This window comes from Prionailurus bengalensis, chromosome A1 (assembly GCF_016509475.1).
Source record: "Prionailurus bengalensis isolate Pbe53 chromosome A1, Fcat_Pben_1.1_paternal_pri, whole genome shotgun sequence".
NCBI classification, from domain to species: domain Eukaryota; kingdom Metazoa; phylum Chordata; class Mammalia; order Carnivora; family Felidae; genus Prionailurus; species Prionailurus bengalensis.
The window spans coordinates 182673392-182695114 of NC_057343.1; the positions used below are offsets into that span (position 1 = coordinate 182673392).

Consider the following 21723-nt stretch of genomic DNA (forward strand, 5'->3'; position numbering starts at 1 on the left):
GCTAAATAAATCTAGGGGCTAAGTATGCCTGTGTGCATTAACTTTGTGATCTCTGATTTAGGGGTTCAAAAGGAGGCCAACTCTGAGTAGGGGAGTGGGAAATAAAACTAGTACTGTTTTATTTATTTATGCCTGGAAGAGTCGGTCAAGTTCAGACTGAGTAGAGGATGCAAAGTAAGTTCCTCCCTCCCCACTCTGTTTGGATGATCTTCTTTTTCCTGTCCATTGATCAGCTGTGCTCCTATGTGAGCTTCTTATTTCTTTCCTTGCACATTTTTCCTGGATGATCACACTGAGTCCCATGAACATTATTAGCTGTCAACTCCTGAATCTCTATCCAGCACAAATCTCTCAGCAGAATTTAGAGCTGTACTTTCAACTGCCTATTAAGCATCTACATGTGCATGGCCTAAGGGCACCTCCAACTCAAAAGGTCCACAGTTGCACATACTAACTTTACCTACACACCAGCTCATCCCCTGTTTCAAAACCCCAGTGATTAGTACTAACATTTGGACAGTTGCCATAACCAGAAACTTCAGTCCTTGAATCTTCTTCTCTCCCTCACCTTGCTTGTCCCATCAGTTGCCAGAAAGTTTTGATCCCACATTCTAAACATCCTCAGCTTGGCTAGTCAAGTTATCAATTGGCAGAAATAAAATACACACTCACTTGTACACACACACACATGCCCCCACACACATGCTATGAGCTTTTTTTTTATTTATTTAGCCAAAGATAGAGAACAAACAAGGTATTGTGATCATGTGGAAAAGAGGTGGGTAGAGCATGATGCTTTTTTTTTTTCTGTACTTTACTTGCCCTGTATCCATAGGAGGTGGTCTGCTGCTGATGCTACTCTTTGCATAAGCAGGCACCTAAAAATGTTGAGGGGAAAAAAAAATCCAAATTCTTGTAGCAATGTTACATTTTTATGCTTAGGCTTATGTAACCATTCCAGGAGAATTTGAACTAACAATCTATGCACTTACATCTAAGGGCTTATTTACAGGCTTATGTAACCATTCCAGGAGAATTTGAACTAACAATCTATGCACTTACATTTAAGGGCTTATTTACAAACATTGACCTTTCCTGTATCTTTAAGTAAACTCAACATCAAAAAGGTAATATTCTCTTTGCAGGAGAAGAAAGCAGTCAATGCCCAAGAGTTCCAAAACAATATAGCTGCCTCTAATTTTACAGTGTCCTAAAAAGTCAACAATCTTTGTAGCACAACATTTTTCAAACCATCTCCATTATTCCAGTTCAGACTATTAAACTCTCTTGCCTCAATGAAATACACTCTCCTAATCTACTTCACTGAACGTCTTGTCTCTCTGTAATATATTCTGGAAACAGAAGCCAGAATTATCTCCTCAAAAAGCCTTCATGACCTGGTTTTATGCTACCACTCTAGCTCATTTGTCCCCACTCCACATTCAGCTAACCTGAACTTTTAGATTCTTGGAATGACCAAGTTCTGCCATTTTTGGACCTTTGCATATGCCTTATCTTTTGCCTGAAAACTCCTTCTTGCCACTCTGAGCATCCAACTCCTTATCCTTCAAGTGTATGAAAGGCTGTCACAATTTCTGACATTCCTGATGCACAATTCTGAGTTAGATGCCACTTCAGAACCAGACGCTATTTTCTTTTGTGGTGTTTATCAGAAGTATCTAGGTACATGTCTATTATATCTTTCTTCTCCAAGATTGCCAAGCTTTGTGTGCTTACAGACCATGTTTGCATTATTCATTACTATACTCTATAACCTAACACAGTTGCCTCATGGGTACCACAAAATATATTTAATTAGGGTAAAGGGGCAAAAACAGGGTGATGTTTTAGAAATGCAATACTATCTACGATATAAAAAAAAAAGTGTCAGGGAAAGGACTAAGGGAAGGAGGCAATTTAAATGTTGAAGTAGTTTTCCAGTCTTGAAATGCTGGACACTTAACATGGAATGAGGAAGTTAGACAAAAAGATAAGAAAGAATAACCATCATAATCTGGTGAATATCAATATAAAGAAAAAAAAAAGATAGAGACTTCTTGGAAGACCAAAATGTAAGAGTTGTGAAACTAGTTACCAAAAGCTAGGATATAAAAATGGAAACAGATTTTGAGGAAAAGACAATTAAGTTTCTTACTGGACTATTTCAAAAGACATACTCCAGGAGCAGTTAGAAAAGTCGAAATGGACTTGGAAAGACCATTTATCTTAGACTTGAGCATTAGCAGGGTAGGGAGCATTTGTTATAAGGCCAGTTAGTATTCCTTACCCACTCATGATATCAGAACCAGACTTTCCTATTTGGAATTCATTCCACCAGCTTTAGGAGCCACTTACCACAGCTATCTCCAAGCACAAAGTAGGCTTAAGTCTAAAACATGGCCAGGTAAAATCCGAGTGACACATGCCCCATTTCTCTGAATCTCACTCTTTCCAGTGACGTTACAGAGGGCAGAGAATATGGGAGTGGGGTTATCATCAGACATCTTCAAATACATATCTCCAAGGAATAAAGACAATTATAGAGAATGAGAAATAAGAGATGGTATGTGTAAGCATTGTTAGATTCTCCAGGGATATAAGACAAAGCATCGTATTTTTTGCATAAGCTCATTTCAGCAGGAATATTGACTTACATTCACTTGTAACTGAAAAAGCCTTGCAGAGTGGAAACAGTGAATGTTGAAGTTATATGAACTAGAGTGTTATAGAGAAAGTGCCATGGAAAAGAAAAAGCGGAGGGATAAGGGTGAAAGTGGAGAATTACCACAGAAAAAGGGCAAAAACAGAAATACAATTCAAAAAAAGTTAGATCTAAAGTTGAACGCGGGGTTGACAATAGAGAACTGTTTAAAGGACAATAATTGGGCAAACATAAAGAGTATAGTTTGAAATATATATATTTAATCCTAGAAGAGCAATAACTACAATAAAGAAAAATCCAGAGGAGACGGAATCACTAGGTGACAAGGACATAGAGTGATGACAATGGATTACTTTTCTCTAGAGTTTATACGGATAAAGTCTTCTCTTAATTAAACCTAGCCCTAAAATTCACATTTATATGCCATAAAATGAACATCATTAAAAAAAAAAAGCTTGTATCCAATGACACTGCCTTAGAGCATCTTTCTTTCTTTCTTTCACTTGTAAAATTGTCTGACTAGCAACTCTCTTACAGTGTGTTGGCATCAGCTGACAGTTGTTAGATGGTATCTTTCCTTCCTTTCTAAAAATAAGAAAATAATGTATGAGTTATGTTCATCTTTGGTAGCAAAAGTTATGGCATATAGGGAGTCAAACACGCTCTATCAATGACTGGAAGAAAACTTCTGGATTTGAAGATGTCAGAGTTTTTACAAGTCATAAGAAACAAATCTGAGGCAAAAAATATTTCTCTTGCATGAAATATTATGAGAGGCGGAGACCAGATGATGACCACTTTTGTTGGCAACAGGCTTAAAATGACAATCATGATAACCACCAGCATTTATTCAGTGCCTATTAAAATACCGGCAGCATCCATAGAATGATGAATGCATAATCATAATGATCCCAATAACTATAATGGTGGGAACTTTCATGGAGGGGGAAAATAGGATTTAGAGAGTCCATGTTCTAGAACTGGATCAAGCTCACAGTAATGGAACCCATCAGTACTGGAATACAGTTTAGCTGTGGGTCTGCATTCTTAACTGCTCTCCCCTATGCCTCTCAAAGGAAGCTAAAAGGATTCAAGTTAGTCAGCAAGGAGACAATGGATCATATTACACTGAACGGTTATAGATTCTCTTTTCCTAAAAAGAAAAAAAAAAACAACTCAACAACACAGCCAAAAAATAAGAAGCAGCATTTTATTCTCAGCTGAGTTTATGAAAAGAAGTTCTGCCTAGAGGTGGGAGAATAAATGAATAAATTAAAAGCAATCTTTTCAAGGTACTTTTTAGCCTTCCAAATACTCACCTGACAAACTTTTGAACTTCACTAAAACTTAAAACATGTTCTTTGTAGGTAAAGGTCTAGGGTTTTCAAAACAGAATCTTTCTAACTGTTGCTTTGGGTGCAGTGGAAAAATAACTACTTTAAGACAATGATACAGGCAGAAATGCTCTCAGGTTTCCCGAGTATTTCAACAACTCTTCTATACACTGATTGAATGAATTCAGGTAACACTTTAGCTTATTAGTGAGTTTTTAACTCATTAGCACAGGTTAAATTTATGCTATGCCAAATTACACAGAGTAAAACATATTGCCTGAATTATTTTAAAGACCACAAGAAAGAAAATTGGCTTATAAACTACCAAAATCAAACTTAGCCTAAAATGTATGTGTTTATGTCTTTATGGATTTTTTCAGTGCATCAAAGGGTAGGTGAAAGTGATTTCTGTGCTAGAACCGATTGAGAGAACTGATGGAAGCATATTTTCAAAAATCCAATCTTCCCCCAATTCTTTCTTCAACCTTGACCCAAAGAGACAGCCCGAGATGCAGAGAAAGAATTCAATCTCGGCCCCCTCTCAAGAGACTTGAGAGCTACTAACTGGAAAGAAAGGCTTTTTGAGCCATGAGAAGCCTGGCTGAACTCTCTGGCCCACTGGGCCTTGCCTAGCATAGAAACCAGTCAGTTCTGCTTACCTGAGCAATATCATTTAGATAGCAACAACTTTCTTGGTTAGTGTTCCAGGTTGAGAGGTTGTGCAAAGAGGTGATGACTATAGGGGAGGGCCAAGAATCGGTGCAGACAGCCTAGCACACATTCTGACAGCAGGAACTTTTTCCTACAGCAGTGGTGGAGGGCTAGTATAAGTGGGCACACTCGCAGGGAGTCTGGGACAGCCATGGAAATGGAGGCAAATGGGTGAGAATAGGAATATATATCATCAGAGCTGGTGGTCTTGTTCATTGTACATTCAATCAACGTTAGCAGCTGTAGTTCCTGTAGTCAGAAATGTTTAAAGGTGTCGATATTTAAAAGTTTTATAAACTGAACACCATAGCTTTTGACTTAGGCTTTAATGCCTTATTTTTGTTTATTTATTTACTTATTTGGGAGGTGATCAAACACCGTGGCTCAAGTTCCAAACATAGCTCTTGAATCCAACTTCCTGGATTTAAACGCTGTCTTCATCAATTCCTACATTTATGACCTTGGGATGATTTATTTAACCTCTCCATGCTTCAGCTTCCTTATCCATGAAAAAGGGGATACTAATAGAATCCACTTCACAATATTGTTTTGAACATTATCTGAATCAATATAAGCAAAATTCTCAGACTGACATCTAACATATAAAAAGTGCTCAGTGAACATCAGCCATTATTCTTTTGTTGTTCTTGTTGATCATGTTTAATACACCTGAAAATGGTGAGACATACAGTGTGGACCAGAGTCACAGGCACATAAATATGCAAAGCAGAGCTCAGGTCTAACTTTAGGCTCCCAAGCCACGGGGAAATGTCTTGTGTGTCGTGCTGCTCTACACCTTAACGTCAGGGTCCCAAAGAACAAGCTCAGACAATCTGCCTGGGCACTTGGCTGACCTTCATTATTTAAAGTGGCATTTATTTCACAGGTTATCCTGGGGCTAGGTCTAACCAGAGATCAGACCACTGGTCAGTTTTGTCAGGTGCATTAACTCTCAGACTACTAGGGTGCTATTCAGTGCAGAATTAGTCATTTACTAATTACTAATTACTCCAATGGCCATAGACCTAAGGTCAGCATTTTTCACCCTTCACACCAGGAGGATCCAGAATAATAGAGGCCAGACAGGTAATTTGCATTGTCTCTCCTTAGCAGTAGAGGCTGATTCTGTGCTGAAAGCAAGCAAAGAAGATATAATTTGATGAGAGCTTCCATAAGCTTCTCATGGGAACATCTAGCCTATCTCTCCTGCTGGGACCTGGCAGCTTCTTGCCTTTGATACTTGCAGATACTTGCAGGGGAACTGGACAGGGTCTGACCCTGGCCCCACATCACTTTTACTAGCTGGCAATTCTTTTCCACTCTGAGCAACGGAAGAGTCATCCAACTGTGTTTGCCAAACTTGCTTGAATGTGAGAAGCATGTTTGTTTTATGATCAGTGTCTTGGGTTTTAAATAAGAATACCACAGGAGATGATCCCGCCATGATCCTTGCTAATGTATCTCTAGGCTAATAAGTTCTGAAATGATCCTGCTCTTTGATTTCATGAATAAGAAAATAAAATGAGAAATGCATGACATTTAAAAATTATTGTTATTGCTGAGAGTAAAATTTATTTTAACCCTCTCTGTAGTAGCTAAGTTTCACGTTGAATGTGATGCTCACCAGATTGTATCTCCTGTTCTTCCTCTCTTTAAATATGTGCTTATTTACTTCCTGAGTTCAATTTTAGAACCCATCAAAGTAGATCCACTCAGACTCTGACTACACTTTCATGCATAAATTCATAGATGTCTTCAGAAGGAATTGCACTTGCATATGCAAATACTTTCCAATGCCTTTTCATTTCTACTTTTGGCCTGCACAGTTTTTAATTCATGCAAACACATTACACAAACAAATATGGGCTCAATAACAACACACGGCATGTGTGAATTGTTAATTGCAAAGCTATGAGTTTGATATGGCCAAGCAACTTCCATTATTATCAATGGAGAGGAACAAGATTAAACAGGAAGAATAAAGGTATATTTGAACATAAAATCCCAAGCATTTGATTTCATTTTATGTAAATATTAATAAGGGAAAAGGTGACAGGACAATCCACAATTCAACAATAATATAGGATCTACAGCTCACTGCACAATGATCCAGAAACCAGGATGCACCTTTAATGAGACTAAGGAAAAAGGGTCTACATTTCAGCACAGAATCATAAGAAACAAGAGTGTATGCAGTAACACTATAAATAAAACCAAAAATACAGCAGAAAATGAAAGGCTTTCAACCATGCTGAATGTGCATCACCTTTCAGAATATTTGTGTTTTGTATTAGAGATGCTCTTGGAAATAACAAATAAGGGTCCTATTATACTATACTGGAAATCTGAACACTCCCTTAATTAATTAAGCTGTGATTTTTCATATTTTCCCCCAATTCCCACTCATGCACTTTGGGGTCAAGAGACAACTCAGTGAAATAAAACATTTGTTGAAGTTACTCACAGATCAAAGACATGTGATACAGAGCAATTTTCAAGTAACCCACCCCTTGTTTGAAGTGTGCTTTATTTACATGAAGATAACTCAGAAAACGAGAGTGTAGATTAAATAAAAATTGTATCCTGCAAAGTCTACAATTGCAGTGAAAATACAATTTTAACTGTTTCTATGCTGAATTTTAAAATATTCTGTTAAATATAAAAACTGGAGGTAGGCTATGGGACCATAGGAGAACATGTGTTTTAGAATAACCACTGCGTTACGTGTGTGTGTGCGCATGCATGCATGTGTGTATGTATGTGTATTTGTGTGATGGTATGTGTGTAACAGAGAGAAAATACACATGCATGGTGTTTTCTACCAGGAATAGAATTTCAAAGCTGCTATGACTGAATGTTTGTGACACACACCCCTTCCAAATTCTTATATTGAAACCTAATCCCCAGTGGTATTTGGAGGTGGGGTTTTGGGGAGGTGATTGAGTCATGAAGATAGAACCTTTATGAATGGGTTTAGTGCCCTTATAAAAGATGACCCAGAAAACTCCCCCTGCCCTCTTCAGCTATGTGAAGACACAGGAAAAGACAGCTGTCAATGAACCAGGAAGCTAGTTCTCACCAGACAATTAAATATGCTAGCACATTGGACTTCCTATCCTCCATATACAAAATAAATTTCTATTGTTTACAATCTACCAGCTTATGATCTTTTGTTACAGCAGTCCTAAAGAACTAAGACACAAGTTGAAGTATCTCATGAGGAGTTAAATTAGCTGTAACAGTCACTAACAGAACATGAAACAAGAAATAAAGAATCAGGGGCGCCTGGGTGGCGCAGTCGGTTAAGCGTCCGACTTCAGCCAGGTCACGATCTCGCGGTCCGGGAGTTCGAGCCCTGCGTCAGGCTCTGGGCTGATGGCTCAGAGCCTGGAGCCTGTTTCAGATTCTGTGTCTCCCTCTCTCTCTGCCCCTCCCCCGTTCATGCTCTGTCTCTCTCTACCACAAAAATAAATAAACGTTGAAAAAAAAATTAAAAAAAAAAAGAATCAATGTGATAAGCAATGATGCTATAATCTAGCAGGCAGGGCCTTCACCCTTGGTACTGGTCAAGTGAACCTTCCAGCTCATTCACTGTGTTTTTGTGTATTCACTTGTGATTTTGCTAAGCTGTTAATGTAAATCAAACACGACAAGGCTGGTACACAAAGCAGAAGACATGGAGCTAGTGAGTCAACGTAGCCATACTGCCTCTCAGCACTGTTTATGCTTTAGTCTATATATCCATACATTTACAGCAACCCCTGACAAGTGATAACAAACTTCCTCATGGATATTGGATATGAAGAGAATGCCAACTGTTAGCACTTGAGAAAAATATTCTCCTCCCTTAAGAAATCAAAATACTGTAAGACAAATAAGAGTTGGTGTAAGTAGCAGGGAGAATTATATATGTGGAATTGGTTAAATAACATACATCAGTTCACCTATGCTCTGAGACACCGAAAGACAAATGCATAACTCAAGATTAACACCACATATGAGGTGGAAAGAAATTATATATTACACAGGATAGGGGAGGTTCGAATATGTTATAATCAATTTACCATTTGTTCAAACAGAATCTGAGAAGCTCAACGTGTAAAACAGTAGAAATGTGGACTCTGGGAAGTTTGTATGGGGGCGGGTTCAAGGGAAAGGAACAAAAAACAGTTTAAAAACCACAGCTAATTTTCTGTTCCTGAGGACAGGGATTCAGGATAGACTAAGGGACTACTCCTTATGGAGCCCAGACTTTGCTGTACCTTATTTCATCTATCAAAACCTGCTACTCTGGGGCTCCAAAGTAACCACCAAATTGTCAAGGAATACAGTGTCCAGGACAAAAAAGGCACTTCTATAATTCCCACAGGATTCTGATACAGGTCGATGAAAGAATTGTTCTCTTACACTAAACTCTAATGGGGAGATGATGCCAGCAGGCCGTGCTTCGGTTTTTACCAACCTCAGTGATCGACGCACAACTGTACAAGTCAAAAACGTAAGGCAGCTCAGAGCAACTCAGTGAGGTCAGCTTTACATACCTTGTCTTGGAAACTCATCTGACTCCCGGTGAACGAGGTCTGTGACTCGGTTTCCATAGTGCATCCTGCTGTCGTGGTCATAGGCCTTCAGAGTCTCACTGGAGCTATAGGACTTTTGCGTGGGCACACGGCAGTCTTCGCTGTCCAGGGAGGAACTTGTGTAGCGGCACTCTTTGCCACACCGTCCCCTGGTCAGAGAGCGATGTCGCCTGTCCTTTACGTCCATTATCCCGGATCTGACAGAGAGCCGATGCTTTCAGAAAAGGGAGGCCAAAGTTTTGGTACTTTTCACTTGGCCACCTAAAAACATCAAAGGAAAACAACAAGACTGTGATTATAAGAAATGCTTCCTTCAGTTTTGACTCATGCTCTGACTCAGATAAAAACATAAAAAGGAAATGTGGTCAGACCACACAATCTCTTTTTGCAAATGCTTAATATATATTGAAATAATCAGCCTAAATAGAATGACTTGATACAGTAAGTTAATTATTTTGCTGTTTAATACATTTTGAGAAAAAAGAGTAGTAAAATAATTCATGTTTTGATTTCCCTATGTGAATACAGATGACATGATAAGTCTGTCACTACTGCAAGATTTTACTATGAAGCAGTTCAAAGCAAAACTGATTTTACCCATCTTTAATTGCATTCTCTTTTTGCTAGAGAGGGTTTGGGGTAAAGCAAATATCAACATTAAATAAATAAAAGTGAAAGAAAGGTGTATAAGGCATAAATACATGCTACTGAAGCTTTGTGATGGTACCAAGTCATATTTGACTAATATGAAATTACCTAGTTGGGTCTGAAAAAAAGTAACATAAGCCATTCTTCACAGGCAAGCAATACTCTTCTGATTTCTTTAATGAACCTTCAGCAAATTCTAATCAGTTTTTTTTTTCTTTGCAGAACTGTGGCTTAAACACACCCGATCCCTTCCTTCCTTAGTCACCTACTAACAGAGATCATGCTCACAAGAAGTCTAACTGGTACCACCACCTGATCATCAACCTACGCCTGCACATGCTGTTCTCTTCATTGCTGGGATATCTGCTGCTAAGAAGAAAAATGGGGAAGAGCACTGAATGCAATAGATAAGCTGATGAGAAGGAACCTCTTTAACATATGAACTGGCAACCAGAGAGCCCTTCAGTCTATCACTTGACACCCTTAGCCTGAAAGTGTATGCCAAACATCCTCAGAAAACACTAGCCTTCTGCCTAGCAAATATGACAAAATAGCTTAGATGCCTCCAAGTTTCAAATGATAGGCTCTTACTGATTTCATTGGCCATGCAAAAGAGCATAGACCATAGGGCGAGGGCCTGGACAGAATGGACATACACAAAATTTAATTAAAATGGGAAATACAACCCAGACCCAGCATAATGATTTTTCTCGAGGCTACTGTTGCTCACTGCCTCTCCAATACATTAGAAAATATTAGGTGAACAGATCTGTAGCTTAGAACCCTCTGCTCTTCTTTGGCTATTCACCACATTGTAATGGGATGCCTATTTATACCAAAGAAATAGCCTGTATGCACAGTAATGTGCATGGAATCTGTCCCAGGACAGCAGAAGCCAAGTTATCCTTCTCTTGTCTTTATACAGTAAGAGTCCCTTCTGGATCTCATAAATGCTCCTACTTTATATTATTTATATACTTTTGCAAATACTGCCTGTTATCATGGACAATTTTGTTTGAAAATCAGCAATTAAAAAGAGAGTACACCTGCTCTGAACACCAAGCACAGTGGTGTTGCTGCCACAATCACTCATAGGAGAACGAATCCTTAGTTTCCTGGAGCCTATAGTTCCTGACCCAGGAAGCTGAGAAGCATCTTTGAGAGTTACCTATCAAGACCCCAGGACCTGCTTGAAGGACACAAATACTCAATGTTGTCATGGAAGTTTTTGCTGCTATGTAGCCAATCCAAGTACCTTAACATTAATGCAATTTCTAGATGCCAAAAATCACTTTCCCTAGTTTAAAACATGTGATCTCAACACCTTGGAATTCATATTACAGACTGGTTAAGAGCATGAACACTGAAGTCTTGATTGGATGAAAATCTTATCATGGTGACTGACTAGCCAGAGCTTTTATAAAATTACTCATAAACTTTTAAGTTCAATTTCTCAACCAGTTAATATGGAAAATAACAGAATCTGTTTCCTAAAGTTGCCATAAAAATTAAAATAAAAACTGTAGTAAACCTCCTAATATACTAACACATGATAGGGGCTCTATAAGAAGTAGTTATTTTTTCCCCTCTGAATAATTATTTTTTTCTTAGCTAAGTAGTTATAGACTTGCATAAGACAGAGGGTGGCAATAATACTATAAATTCTTAAAATTCAAAGTCCTCATTATAAATATCAATACTTGAACTGCACACAGATTAAAGAAGACCCTCAGCACCTATTAAAAGTATACAAGACTGTGCCTACCAACACTGTGGAGCCAGTGTTTCTTTGGGAAATTGGCTGTTTTGAGTAAATTTTATAATTTCTCTTCTGCTTCACTGTAATTTTTTTTTTTTTACTTTTTAATATTTTTGGTGTTCCTGACTCAGGAAATCCTATCTCCTCTAATTTGTATTGTGTTTTGGAAAGTGGGCTGTCTTTCTGTATGTGGTTATGTGATTTTATTTTACATATTAAAAAAAATCATGTTCTAAGTGGAAGCCTAAATGCTTATTATCTATTCATAATGTACAAGAACTTCAGTGGATGGACATTTTGACATTCGGTTGTCCAGTGATCTTTTCCTGATAAATTCCTCTTTCTTGGCTATTCCCTTGATAGTTAAGTTTGTGAGCAATGCCATCTCTGGACAAATGAAAGAAATTTACATATGAGGTAAAAAATGGCAAATCTTAGTAAGAGAAAGTTAATTTCTTAATGAACTGAGCAGAATACACAGACTGTTGGCCAAAAGACATTTTGCACTCAGCCTGCCTGTTATTTAATTTTTTTTTTTAATTTTTGTTTATTTTTGAGACAGAGACAGAGACAGAGACAGAGACAGAGTGTGAGCAGAAAGAGGCAGAGAGAAAGGGAGACACAGAATCTGAAGTAGATCCCAGGCTCTGATCTCTCAGCACAGAGTCTTATGAGGGGCTTGAACCCATGAGCTGTGAGATCATGACCTGAAGTCATACATTTAACCAAATGAGCCACCCATGTGCCCTGAGCCTACCTGTTATTTAAAAGTTAGTTTTCAAGATTTAAAAAGACAAAACAGGAGAATTTATACTAAACTTGGATCTCCTGCTTATCATGAAAATTTGGGCAGTCTAGAAATTTCTGCTTCCAGAAAGTTGTAATAAACATATTTTATCTATTCTTCCCTCTAGGTACATTGAAAACCCCTGGATATAATATATAAAACAAATATAAGAAGAATATGAGAGGAAAAAGAGAAGGCAGACCAACTAGGGCCTTCAGAACTCATGAATACTGTGGCAAGTTCCTGAAATTTATTGTTGCCCTGTATATCCCAGACTTGGAGCTAAAGATACTGGCAACCCAGAAACATCAATAGGCACAGACAACAAAACCTCCAACAAAAGCAGGTTGCCTCTCGCCAAAGGATTAACAAAGAAAAGTCAAACAAGAAAGAAAATGTTGAGATAGTAACCACTTGCCTCTAGCCAAACAACATGGCGAACACAATGGTCTGAATTCCACTTTCACCAGCAAAAGCCAGAGGAAGAGCCTAGATTTCCACAATGCTGAGGTGACGAAGCATCCTAATCTCAAACAGTGCTTTCAGAGAGACAGCTAAGAAGGCAGCCAGGATTTTCATCTCTTCCAAAAAATAATGAGGCCATCCTCTCCTCCTAGGGAGCTTGGCCTTCCATCCCCACTGAGAGTAGTAAGATGCCACTCTCCTCTGCTGGAGTGGCATAGGAGGAGGCCTAGTGGAGAGTTAGGACTTTCACTTTCTCTAGCAGTAATGAGTCCTTCTGCCTCTTGTTGGTAGTTGTTAGTGTCACTTGATATTGGTAACAGTGGGAATAATAAGGAATAATGAGGCACTCCTATCCCTAACACCAAGGGTAGTATCAGTGGGAGCCAGAACTCCTCCACTGCCTCCCCACCCAACAGCTTCTAATAAGGAGCTCCCTGCCCTTGGGTATTGGCAGAGACTGAGTGAGAAACCTGGACTTTTATTCTAATCTAGCAGTAATGAGGTGGGATCTCTCTTCTGACAGAACAGTGTCAGAGGAAACCAACAAAAACAGAAAACTTAAGTGAGACATAGAATCTCATAACATGATAACACCAAATGTGTAGGTTTCAACAAAAAGAAGAAAAAAAAAATTATACCAAGAACTAAAATGATCTTAAGCTGAAGGAAAAAGCAATCAATAGATGCCAACACTGAGATGACAAGACATCGGACTTATTGGACATAGATTTTAAAATAGCCATCATAAAACTCTTCAGTGAGCAATTACAGACACACTTAAATGAAATATATAGAGACTCATAAAAAAGACAAGAAGTCTCAGGAAATGAATAGAAGATATAAAGAAGACTCTAAAAGAAATTTTTAGAACTAAACAATTCTAAATTGTTTAGAATTATTATTATTATTATTATTAAATTATCTAAATATATACAGTAGATGGGTTCAAGAGCAGAATGGAGGGATAAAAGAAAGGATGAGGAAATTTGAAAATTGGACAATGGAAATTACTCAAACTATACCACAGATTAAAAAATAGCCTAGGGGAACAAATGCAAAGAGCCTCAGGGAGCTGTAGACCTAATATTTATGTCAGAGTCTCATTATGAAAGGAGAAAGAGAGAGGGCTGAGAAAGTGCTGAAATAGCAGATAAATACACACAAATTTGCAAAAGACATAAAGCTACACATTCAAGAGGCTGAACAAACACCAAAGAGAATAAATCCAAATGCATCCGTATCAAGACATATCTTAGTTAAACTTCAGAAAAGTTAAGACAAAGATAATTTTGAAAGCAGTGAAAGAAAAACTACATTAACTTACAGAGCATAGCAATTTGAATGAAAATGGTTTTCTCATGAGAAACCATGAAAACCAGAAAGAAATAGAACAATGTTTTTCAAATGCTGAAAAAATTGGAAGTTTCAATCCAGAATCTTATAACCAGTAAAGATATCCTTCCAGAATGAAGGATACAACATGGCATCACAAATAAAGAAAAAACTAAGATAATTTATCAATATCAAAAATAGACACACAAATCAATAGAAAAGAATAGAAAACCCAGACCTAAACTCATAATTACATGGTAAATTAAACTTTGACAAATAAGGTAGGAATATGCATGAGAAAAAGACAGTTTCTTAACAAACAGTGTTGAGAAAACTAGACAGCTACACACTGGACCACTTTCTTACCCCATATACAAAAATAAACTCAAAATGGATTAAGGAGCTAAACATGAGACGTGAAGCCATAAATATCCTAGAAGAGAGCATAGGCAGTAATTTCTCTGACATTGGCCCCCAAAACATCTTTCTAGATATGTCTCCTAAAACAAGGAAAACAAAAGCAAAAATAAAATATTGGACTGCATCAAGATAAAAAGCTTCCATACAGCAAAGGAAACAATCAACAAAACTAAAAGACAACCTACAGAATTAAAGAAGATATTTACAACTGACATATTTGACAAATGGTTAGTATCCAAAGTATATAAAAACAGAGACAACTCAACACCAAAAAAGCAAACAATCCAATTAAACATGGGAAGAAGACATAAACAGACATTTCTCCAAAGAAGACATATAGATAGCCAACACAAATGAAAAATGCTCAACATCACTCATCATCAGGGAAATTCAAATCAAAACCACAATGAGATATCATCTCACACCAACCAGAATGGCTAAAATCAAAAACATAAGAAACAAGTGTGGCAAGAATGTGGAGAAAAAGGAATACTCATGCGCTGTTGGTGAGAATGCAAACTGGTGCAGCCACTGTAGAAAGCAGCATAAAAGTTCTTCAAAAAATTAAAAACAGGGGTGCCTGGGTGGCGCAGTCGGTTAAGCGTCCGACTTCAGCCAGGTCACGATCTCGCGGTCCGTGAGTTCGAGCCCCGCCTCGGGCTCTGGGCTGATGGCTCAGAGCCTGGAGCCTGTTTCAGATTCTGTGTCTCCCTCTCTCTCTGCCCCTCCCCCGTTCATGCTCTGTCTCTCTCTGTCCCAAAAATAAATAAACGTTGAAAAAAAAATTAAAAAAAAAAAATTAAAAACAGAACTACCCCAGTAATCGCACTACTGTATATTTACCCAAAGAACACAAAAACACTAATTCAAAGTGATACATGCACCCCATGTTTATTTCAGCATTATCTACAGTAGCCAAATTATGGAAGCAACCTAAGTACCTATTGATAGATTAATGTATAAAGAATATGTGGTATATAGGTATGTATGTATGTGTGTATACACACACACACACACACACACACACACACACACACATATATATAATGGAATATTATTCAGCCACAACAAGAATGAAATCTTGCCATTCGCAACTACGTGGATGGAACTAGAGGGTATTATACTAAGCGAAATTAGTCAGAGAAAGACAAATATCACAGCATTTCACTTACATGTGGAATTTTAGAAACAAAACAATGATCAAAGGAGACAGAGAGAGAGAGAGAAACTGAAAAACAGATTCCTAACTATAGAGAAAAAACAGATGGTTACCAGAGGGTAAGTGGTAGGAGTGGGTGAAATAGGTCAAAGGGATTAAGAGTACCCTTATCTTGAAGAGTACTGAGTAATATATGAAATTGTTGAATCACTATCTTGCACACCTGAAAGGAATTTAACACTATATGTTAACTACATTGGAATTCGAATGAATGAATGGATTTTTTTTTTTAATTAAATGTCTGGAGAGAAAGACAGATACCATATGTTTTCACTCATGTGGATCCTGAGAAACTTAACAGAAGACCATGGGGGAGGGGAAGTGGGGAAAAAAAAGTTACAGAGAATGAGCGAGGCAAACCATAAGAGACTCTTAAATACTAAGAACAATCTGAGGGTTGATGGGGGTGCGGGAAAGGGAAAGTGGGTAATGGGCATTGAGAAAGGCACCTGTTGATATGACCAATGGGTATTGTATGGAAACCAATTTAACAATATATTTAATAAAAAATAAATGCCTGGAAACATTAAAAAAATTAAGATAATTTACCACCAGCAGACTTAATTCTAAAAGAATAAACGTTCTCTAAAACAGAAAGGAAACAATGAAAAGAGAAATTTTAGAAATAATGAAAGGAGAAATCAGAAAGGAAAAAAAAGACATGGTAAGCAAAATTATGAGTAAACCCCATCCATTTTCTACTTTGGAGTGTTCCAAATTATTTTCGAAGATTAAAGTAAAAATTATAACACTGTATGATGAGGTTCTAAGTGCATACAGAGAACATATTTATGAAATTATATGATAAATGGGGACGGTAAAGTGACATAAAGGAAGGGTTTCCACAATTCACTCAAACTGGTAAAATGATGAAGGTCATTAACTGTGATAAAATATGTAAGTACAATGTAACAACTAAAAAAGTTATACAAAGAGATGTACTCAAAAACACTTTAGATAAGTCAATATGGAGTTTTAAAAAACATTCAATACTCACAGGAAAGTAGGAAGAAGAGAGAAGTAAAAAATAAAACAAAAGAATAGAAAACAAAACATAAAATGGCACACTTATTCATGAAATAGCAATAATTATATTAAATGGTAAGTAGTCTAAATATACAAATTAAGAGACAGAGATCTGCAGACTAAATTAAAAAAATATGACCTAACTCTATGCTGTCAACAAGGTCACTTTAAATATAATGGTGTAGGCATGTTGAAAGAAAAACTACAGCAAAGATACACAATACAAAAATTAAAGAAAACAAGAGGGTTTATATTAATATTATTTAAAGCAGACTTTACAGAAAGGAAAATTAGCGGAGACAGAAAACAAAATTATGTAATGATGAAAGGATACATCCTCCAGGAAGAAACAGCAACTCTAAATAGGTATGTACCAAAAACCGAATTGTAAAATATGTGAAGTAAAACATGATAGAACTGAAAAAAAAATAAATGAATACACAATTACAGTTGGAGATTTCAACATTGGAGTCCCACTGATGGATAAAGCAACTAGACAGAAAATCAAGAAGGAGACAGAAGAATTCCCCATGGCACAAAAAAAGACACTCAGATAAATGGAACAGAATAGAGAACCCAGAAATGGACCCACAAACGTATGGCCAACTAATCTTTGACAAAGCAGGAAAGAATATCCAATGGAATAAAGACAGTCTCTTCAGCAAGTGGTGCTGGGAAAACTGGATAGCAACATGCAGAAAAATGAACCTGGATCACTTTCTTACATCATACACAAAAATAAACTCAAAATGGATGGGTGAAACACATAAATGTAAGACAGGAAGCCATCAGAATCCTTGAGGAGAAAGCAGGCAAAAATCTCTTTGATCTTGGCCGCAGCAACTTCTTACTCAACACGTCTCCAGAGGCAAGGGAAACAAAAGCAAAAATGAACTACTGGGACCACATGGAAATAAAAAGCTTCTGCACAGCGAAGGATACAATCAGCAAAACTAAAAGGCAACCAATGGAATGGAAGAAGATATTTGAAAACGACATATCAGATAAAGGGTAGGTATCCAAAATCTATAAAGAACTTATCAAACTCAACACCCAAAAAACAAATAATCCAGTGAAGAAATGGGCAAAAGACATAAATAGACACCTCTCCAAAGAAGACATCCAGATGGCCAACTGACACATGAAAAAATGTTCAACATCACTCTTTATCAGGGAAATACAAATCCAAACCACAATGAGATACCACCTTACACCTGTCAGAATGGCTACCATTAACAACTCGGGCAACGAAAGATGTTGGCAAGGATGTAGAGAAAGAGGATCTCTTTTGCACTGCTGGTGGGAATGCACACTGGTGCAACCACTCTGGAAAACAGTATGGAGGTTCCTGAAAAAATTAAAAACAGAACTACCCTACGACCCAGCAATTGCACTACTAGGTATTTATCCAAGGGATAGAGGTATGCTGTTTCAAAGGGGCACATGCACCCCAATGTTTATAGCACCACTATTAATAATACCAAAGTATGGAAAGAGCCCAAATGTCCATCGATGGATGAATGGATAAAGAAGATGTGGTATATACACAATGGAGTATTACTCGGCAACCAAAAAGAATGAAATCTTGCCAGTTGCAACTATGTGGATGGAACTAGAGGGTATTATCCTAAGCGAAATTAGTCAGAGAAAGACAAATATTATATGACCTCACTCATATGAAGACTTTAAGACACAGCACAGATCAGCACAAGGGGAGGGAAGCAAAAATAATATAAAAACAGGGAGGGGAACAAAACATAAGAGACTCTTAAATAGGGAGAACAAGCAGAGGGTTATTAGAGGGATTGTGGGAGGGGGGATGGGCATAAAAGAATCTACTCCTAAAGTCATTGTTACACTATATGCTAACTAACTTGGATGTAAATTAAAAAAATTAAAATAAAATTAAAAAAAAAGAAAAATCCCCCAAAACATTATCAATCAACAGGGTCTACAAAACATTTATGGAATATTCCTCTCAACAACAGCAGAGTACATATCCTTTTAAGTGTCTCTGGAATATGTATCAAGAGAGAACACAGCCTGGGCCATAAACAAAAATTAAAAATTTTAAAAGAATTGAAATCATACAGAGTATGTTCTCTTAGCATAATGGAATCAAACCTGAATCAATAATAAAAAGAAGAAAATCTCCAAACACTTGAAAGCTAAAAAACACTTTCCTAAGTAATTCATGGGTGAAAGAAGGATCTCAAGTGAGATTAAAACATACATTAAAGTGGAGGAAAATGAAAATATAACATATCAAAACTTGTGAGAAACTGCACAAGCAGTGCTGAGAGGGAAATTACAGAACTAAACACATCCACTGGAAAATAAGGAAATCCTCAAATCAATAATCTAAGCTTCCATGTCGAGAATCTAAAGAAGAAAAAATAGACCCAAAATAAGGAGATAATAAAAAGCCACATTCAATGGAATTGAAAACACAAAAACAATACAGAAAAGCAATGAAACAGGTTTGATCATTGAAAAAATCAATAAAATTGGCAAAGTTCTTGCAAGACTGACAAAGAAGACACAAATTACCAATATCAGGAATGAAATGGGAGATCACTGGAGACCCTGATGACATGAACAAGATTCTTAAAAGAATACCACAAAGAAATCTACAAAAATTAATTTCACAACTAAGATGAAATGGACCAACTCCTCAAATAACTAAGTATCCCAACTCACCCAATATGAAATACATCATTTGAATAACCTTATAACTAGTAAAGATATTTAATTGTATGTATATTATGTGTATAAATATATATATATATATATGGTATAATATATACACCATAAAAAAACAGGGTTTATTCTGGGGATGCAAGGATGGCTCAGTATTTTAAAAACAATAAATGCAATCCACCGTATAAACGTATTTCATAAAATATGAAATACATCATTTGAATAACCTTGTAACTAGTAAAGATATTTAATTATATGGTATATTATGTGTCTGTATATATATATGGTATATATGGTATATATGGTATATATATATATATATATATATATATATATATATATATATGTGTGTGTGTGTGTGTGTGTGTGTGTGTGTATATAATATATATATATACCATAACAAAACAGGGTTTATTCTGGGGATGCAAGGATGGCTCAGTATTTTAAAACAATAAATGCAATCCACCGTATAAACAGGCTAAAGAAGAAAAATCACACAATAATATCAGTTAACGTAGAAAAAGCATAGGGCAAAAATCCATATCTACTAATGATAAAAAGTCTCAGAAAAACAGGAATAGAAAAACTTCTTCAAGTTGACAGAGTTAACAACAAAAAACCTACAGATAATGTTACACTTAATGGTGAAAAACTAAAGTCTTTCCCCTAGGAATGAGAACAAGGAAAGAATGTCTGTTCTTATCACGTATTCAAAATAGTGCTGGAACTTCTAGCCAGTGCAATAACATAGGAAAGAGAAATAAAAGGCATACAGAGCAGACAGAAGGTATATAACTGTCCCTGTTTATAGATGGCACGGTTGCCTATGCAGAAAATCCTAAGAAAACTCCTAAAATAAATTAATTCAGTGAGATAATAGGATATAAGACAAACATACAAAAAAAAATCAATTGCATTTCAGTTTACTAGCAATGAATACACAGGTACCAGAATGTAAAATATGATACTATTTACCATCTTTTTTTAAAAAAGAGAGAAATCCTTAGATGTAAGTCTAACAACACATATATAGAAATTAAAGGGTGAAAACAGCACAACAGTGATGAAAGAAATTAAAGATCTAAATAAATGGACAAACATGTTTATGGATTGGAAGAATCAACATGGTAAAAAAAAAAAAAAAAAACAAAAACAAAAAAACAATTTTCCCCAAATTGCATACAAACTGAATGTAATTCCTATCAACTCCCAGAAAAAAATTTTGTAGATAGAGACAAGATTATTCTAAAGTTTATATAGAAAGGAAGAAGAACTAGAATGACTAAAAGTTTTGTTTTTTGTTTTTTTGTTTTTTTGTTAATAAGAAGAAAGTAGGAGGAATCAGTCTACCCAATTTTAAAACCATAGCTACAATAATCAATCCTGTGCGACACTGGCAGAGGGACAAGCACATAAATTAAAGAGAACACCATAGAGAACCTTGATACAGACCCACCAATAATACACTCAATTGATTCTTTTTTTTAAATGCAAAAGCAATTCAACAGACATAAGATAACGTTTTCAATAAATGGTGCTGAAATAGTCGGACATCAATAAGCAAACCCAAAAACAAACAAACAAAAGAGCCTTGACTTATTTTCCTACTTTCAATAAAGATTAACTCAAAGGGGCACCTGGGTGCCTCACTCTGTTAAGTGTCTGACTCAGGTCATGATCCACTCAGGTCATGATCCAGCCCCATGTCAAGCTGCATGCTGGGCATGGAGCCTGCTTGAAATTCTCTCACTCCTTCTCCCTCTGCCCCTCCCTCACTTGCTCTCTAAAAATAAATAAATTAATTAATCAATTAATAAAAACTCAAAATGGATCTAGTTACTTAGATATAAAGCATAAAACTCTTAGGAAAGGCTTAGAAAAAAACTATAAAACTTTGGAAGTAGAAAGGAGGAAATCTTTAGACTTGACACCAAATGCATTATCTATGAAATGAAAAATTAATAAATTGAACTTTATCAAAATGAAACACTTGCTCTGAAAAAGATCCTGTTAAGAGTATTAAAAGACAATCTACAGACCAAGAGAACCTACATACAAATCATAAAACTGGTAAGAGGTT

General features: G+C 36.6%; 1 protein-coding gene across 8 annotated transcripts in view; it reads right to left on the reverse strand.

Annotated features, from left to right (window-relative positions):
* The window catches only part of TENM2 (teneurin transmembrane protein 2), a 1251785-nt gene that overhangs the window by 937131 nt on the left and 292931 nt on the right, over positions 1–21723 (reverse strand). For all 8 annotated transcript variants that reach the window (XM_043596358.1, XM_043596374.1, XM_043596352.1 and 5 more), the window contains exon 3: positions 9249–9548. In XM_043596358.1, the coding sequence (XP_043452293.1) occupies positions 9249–9474 (226 nt within the window). In that variant the 5' untranslated portion in view covers positions 9475–9548. The remainder of the gene's footprint in view (positions 1–9248; positions 9549–21723) is intronic.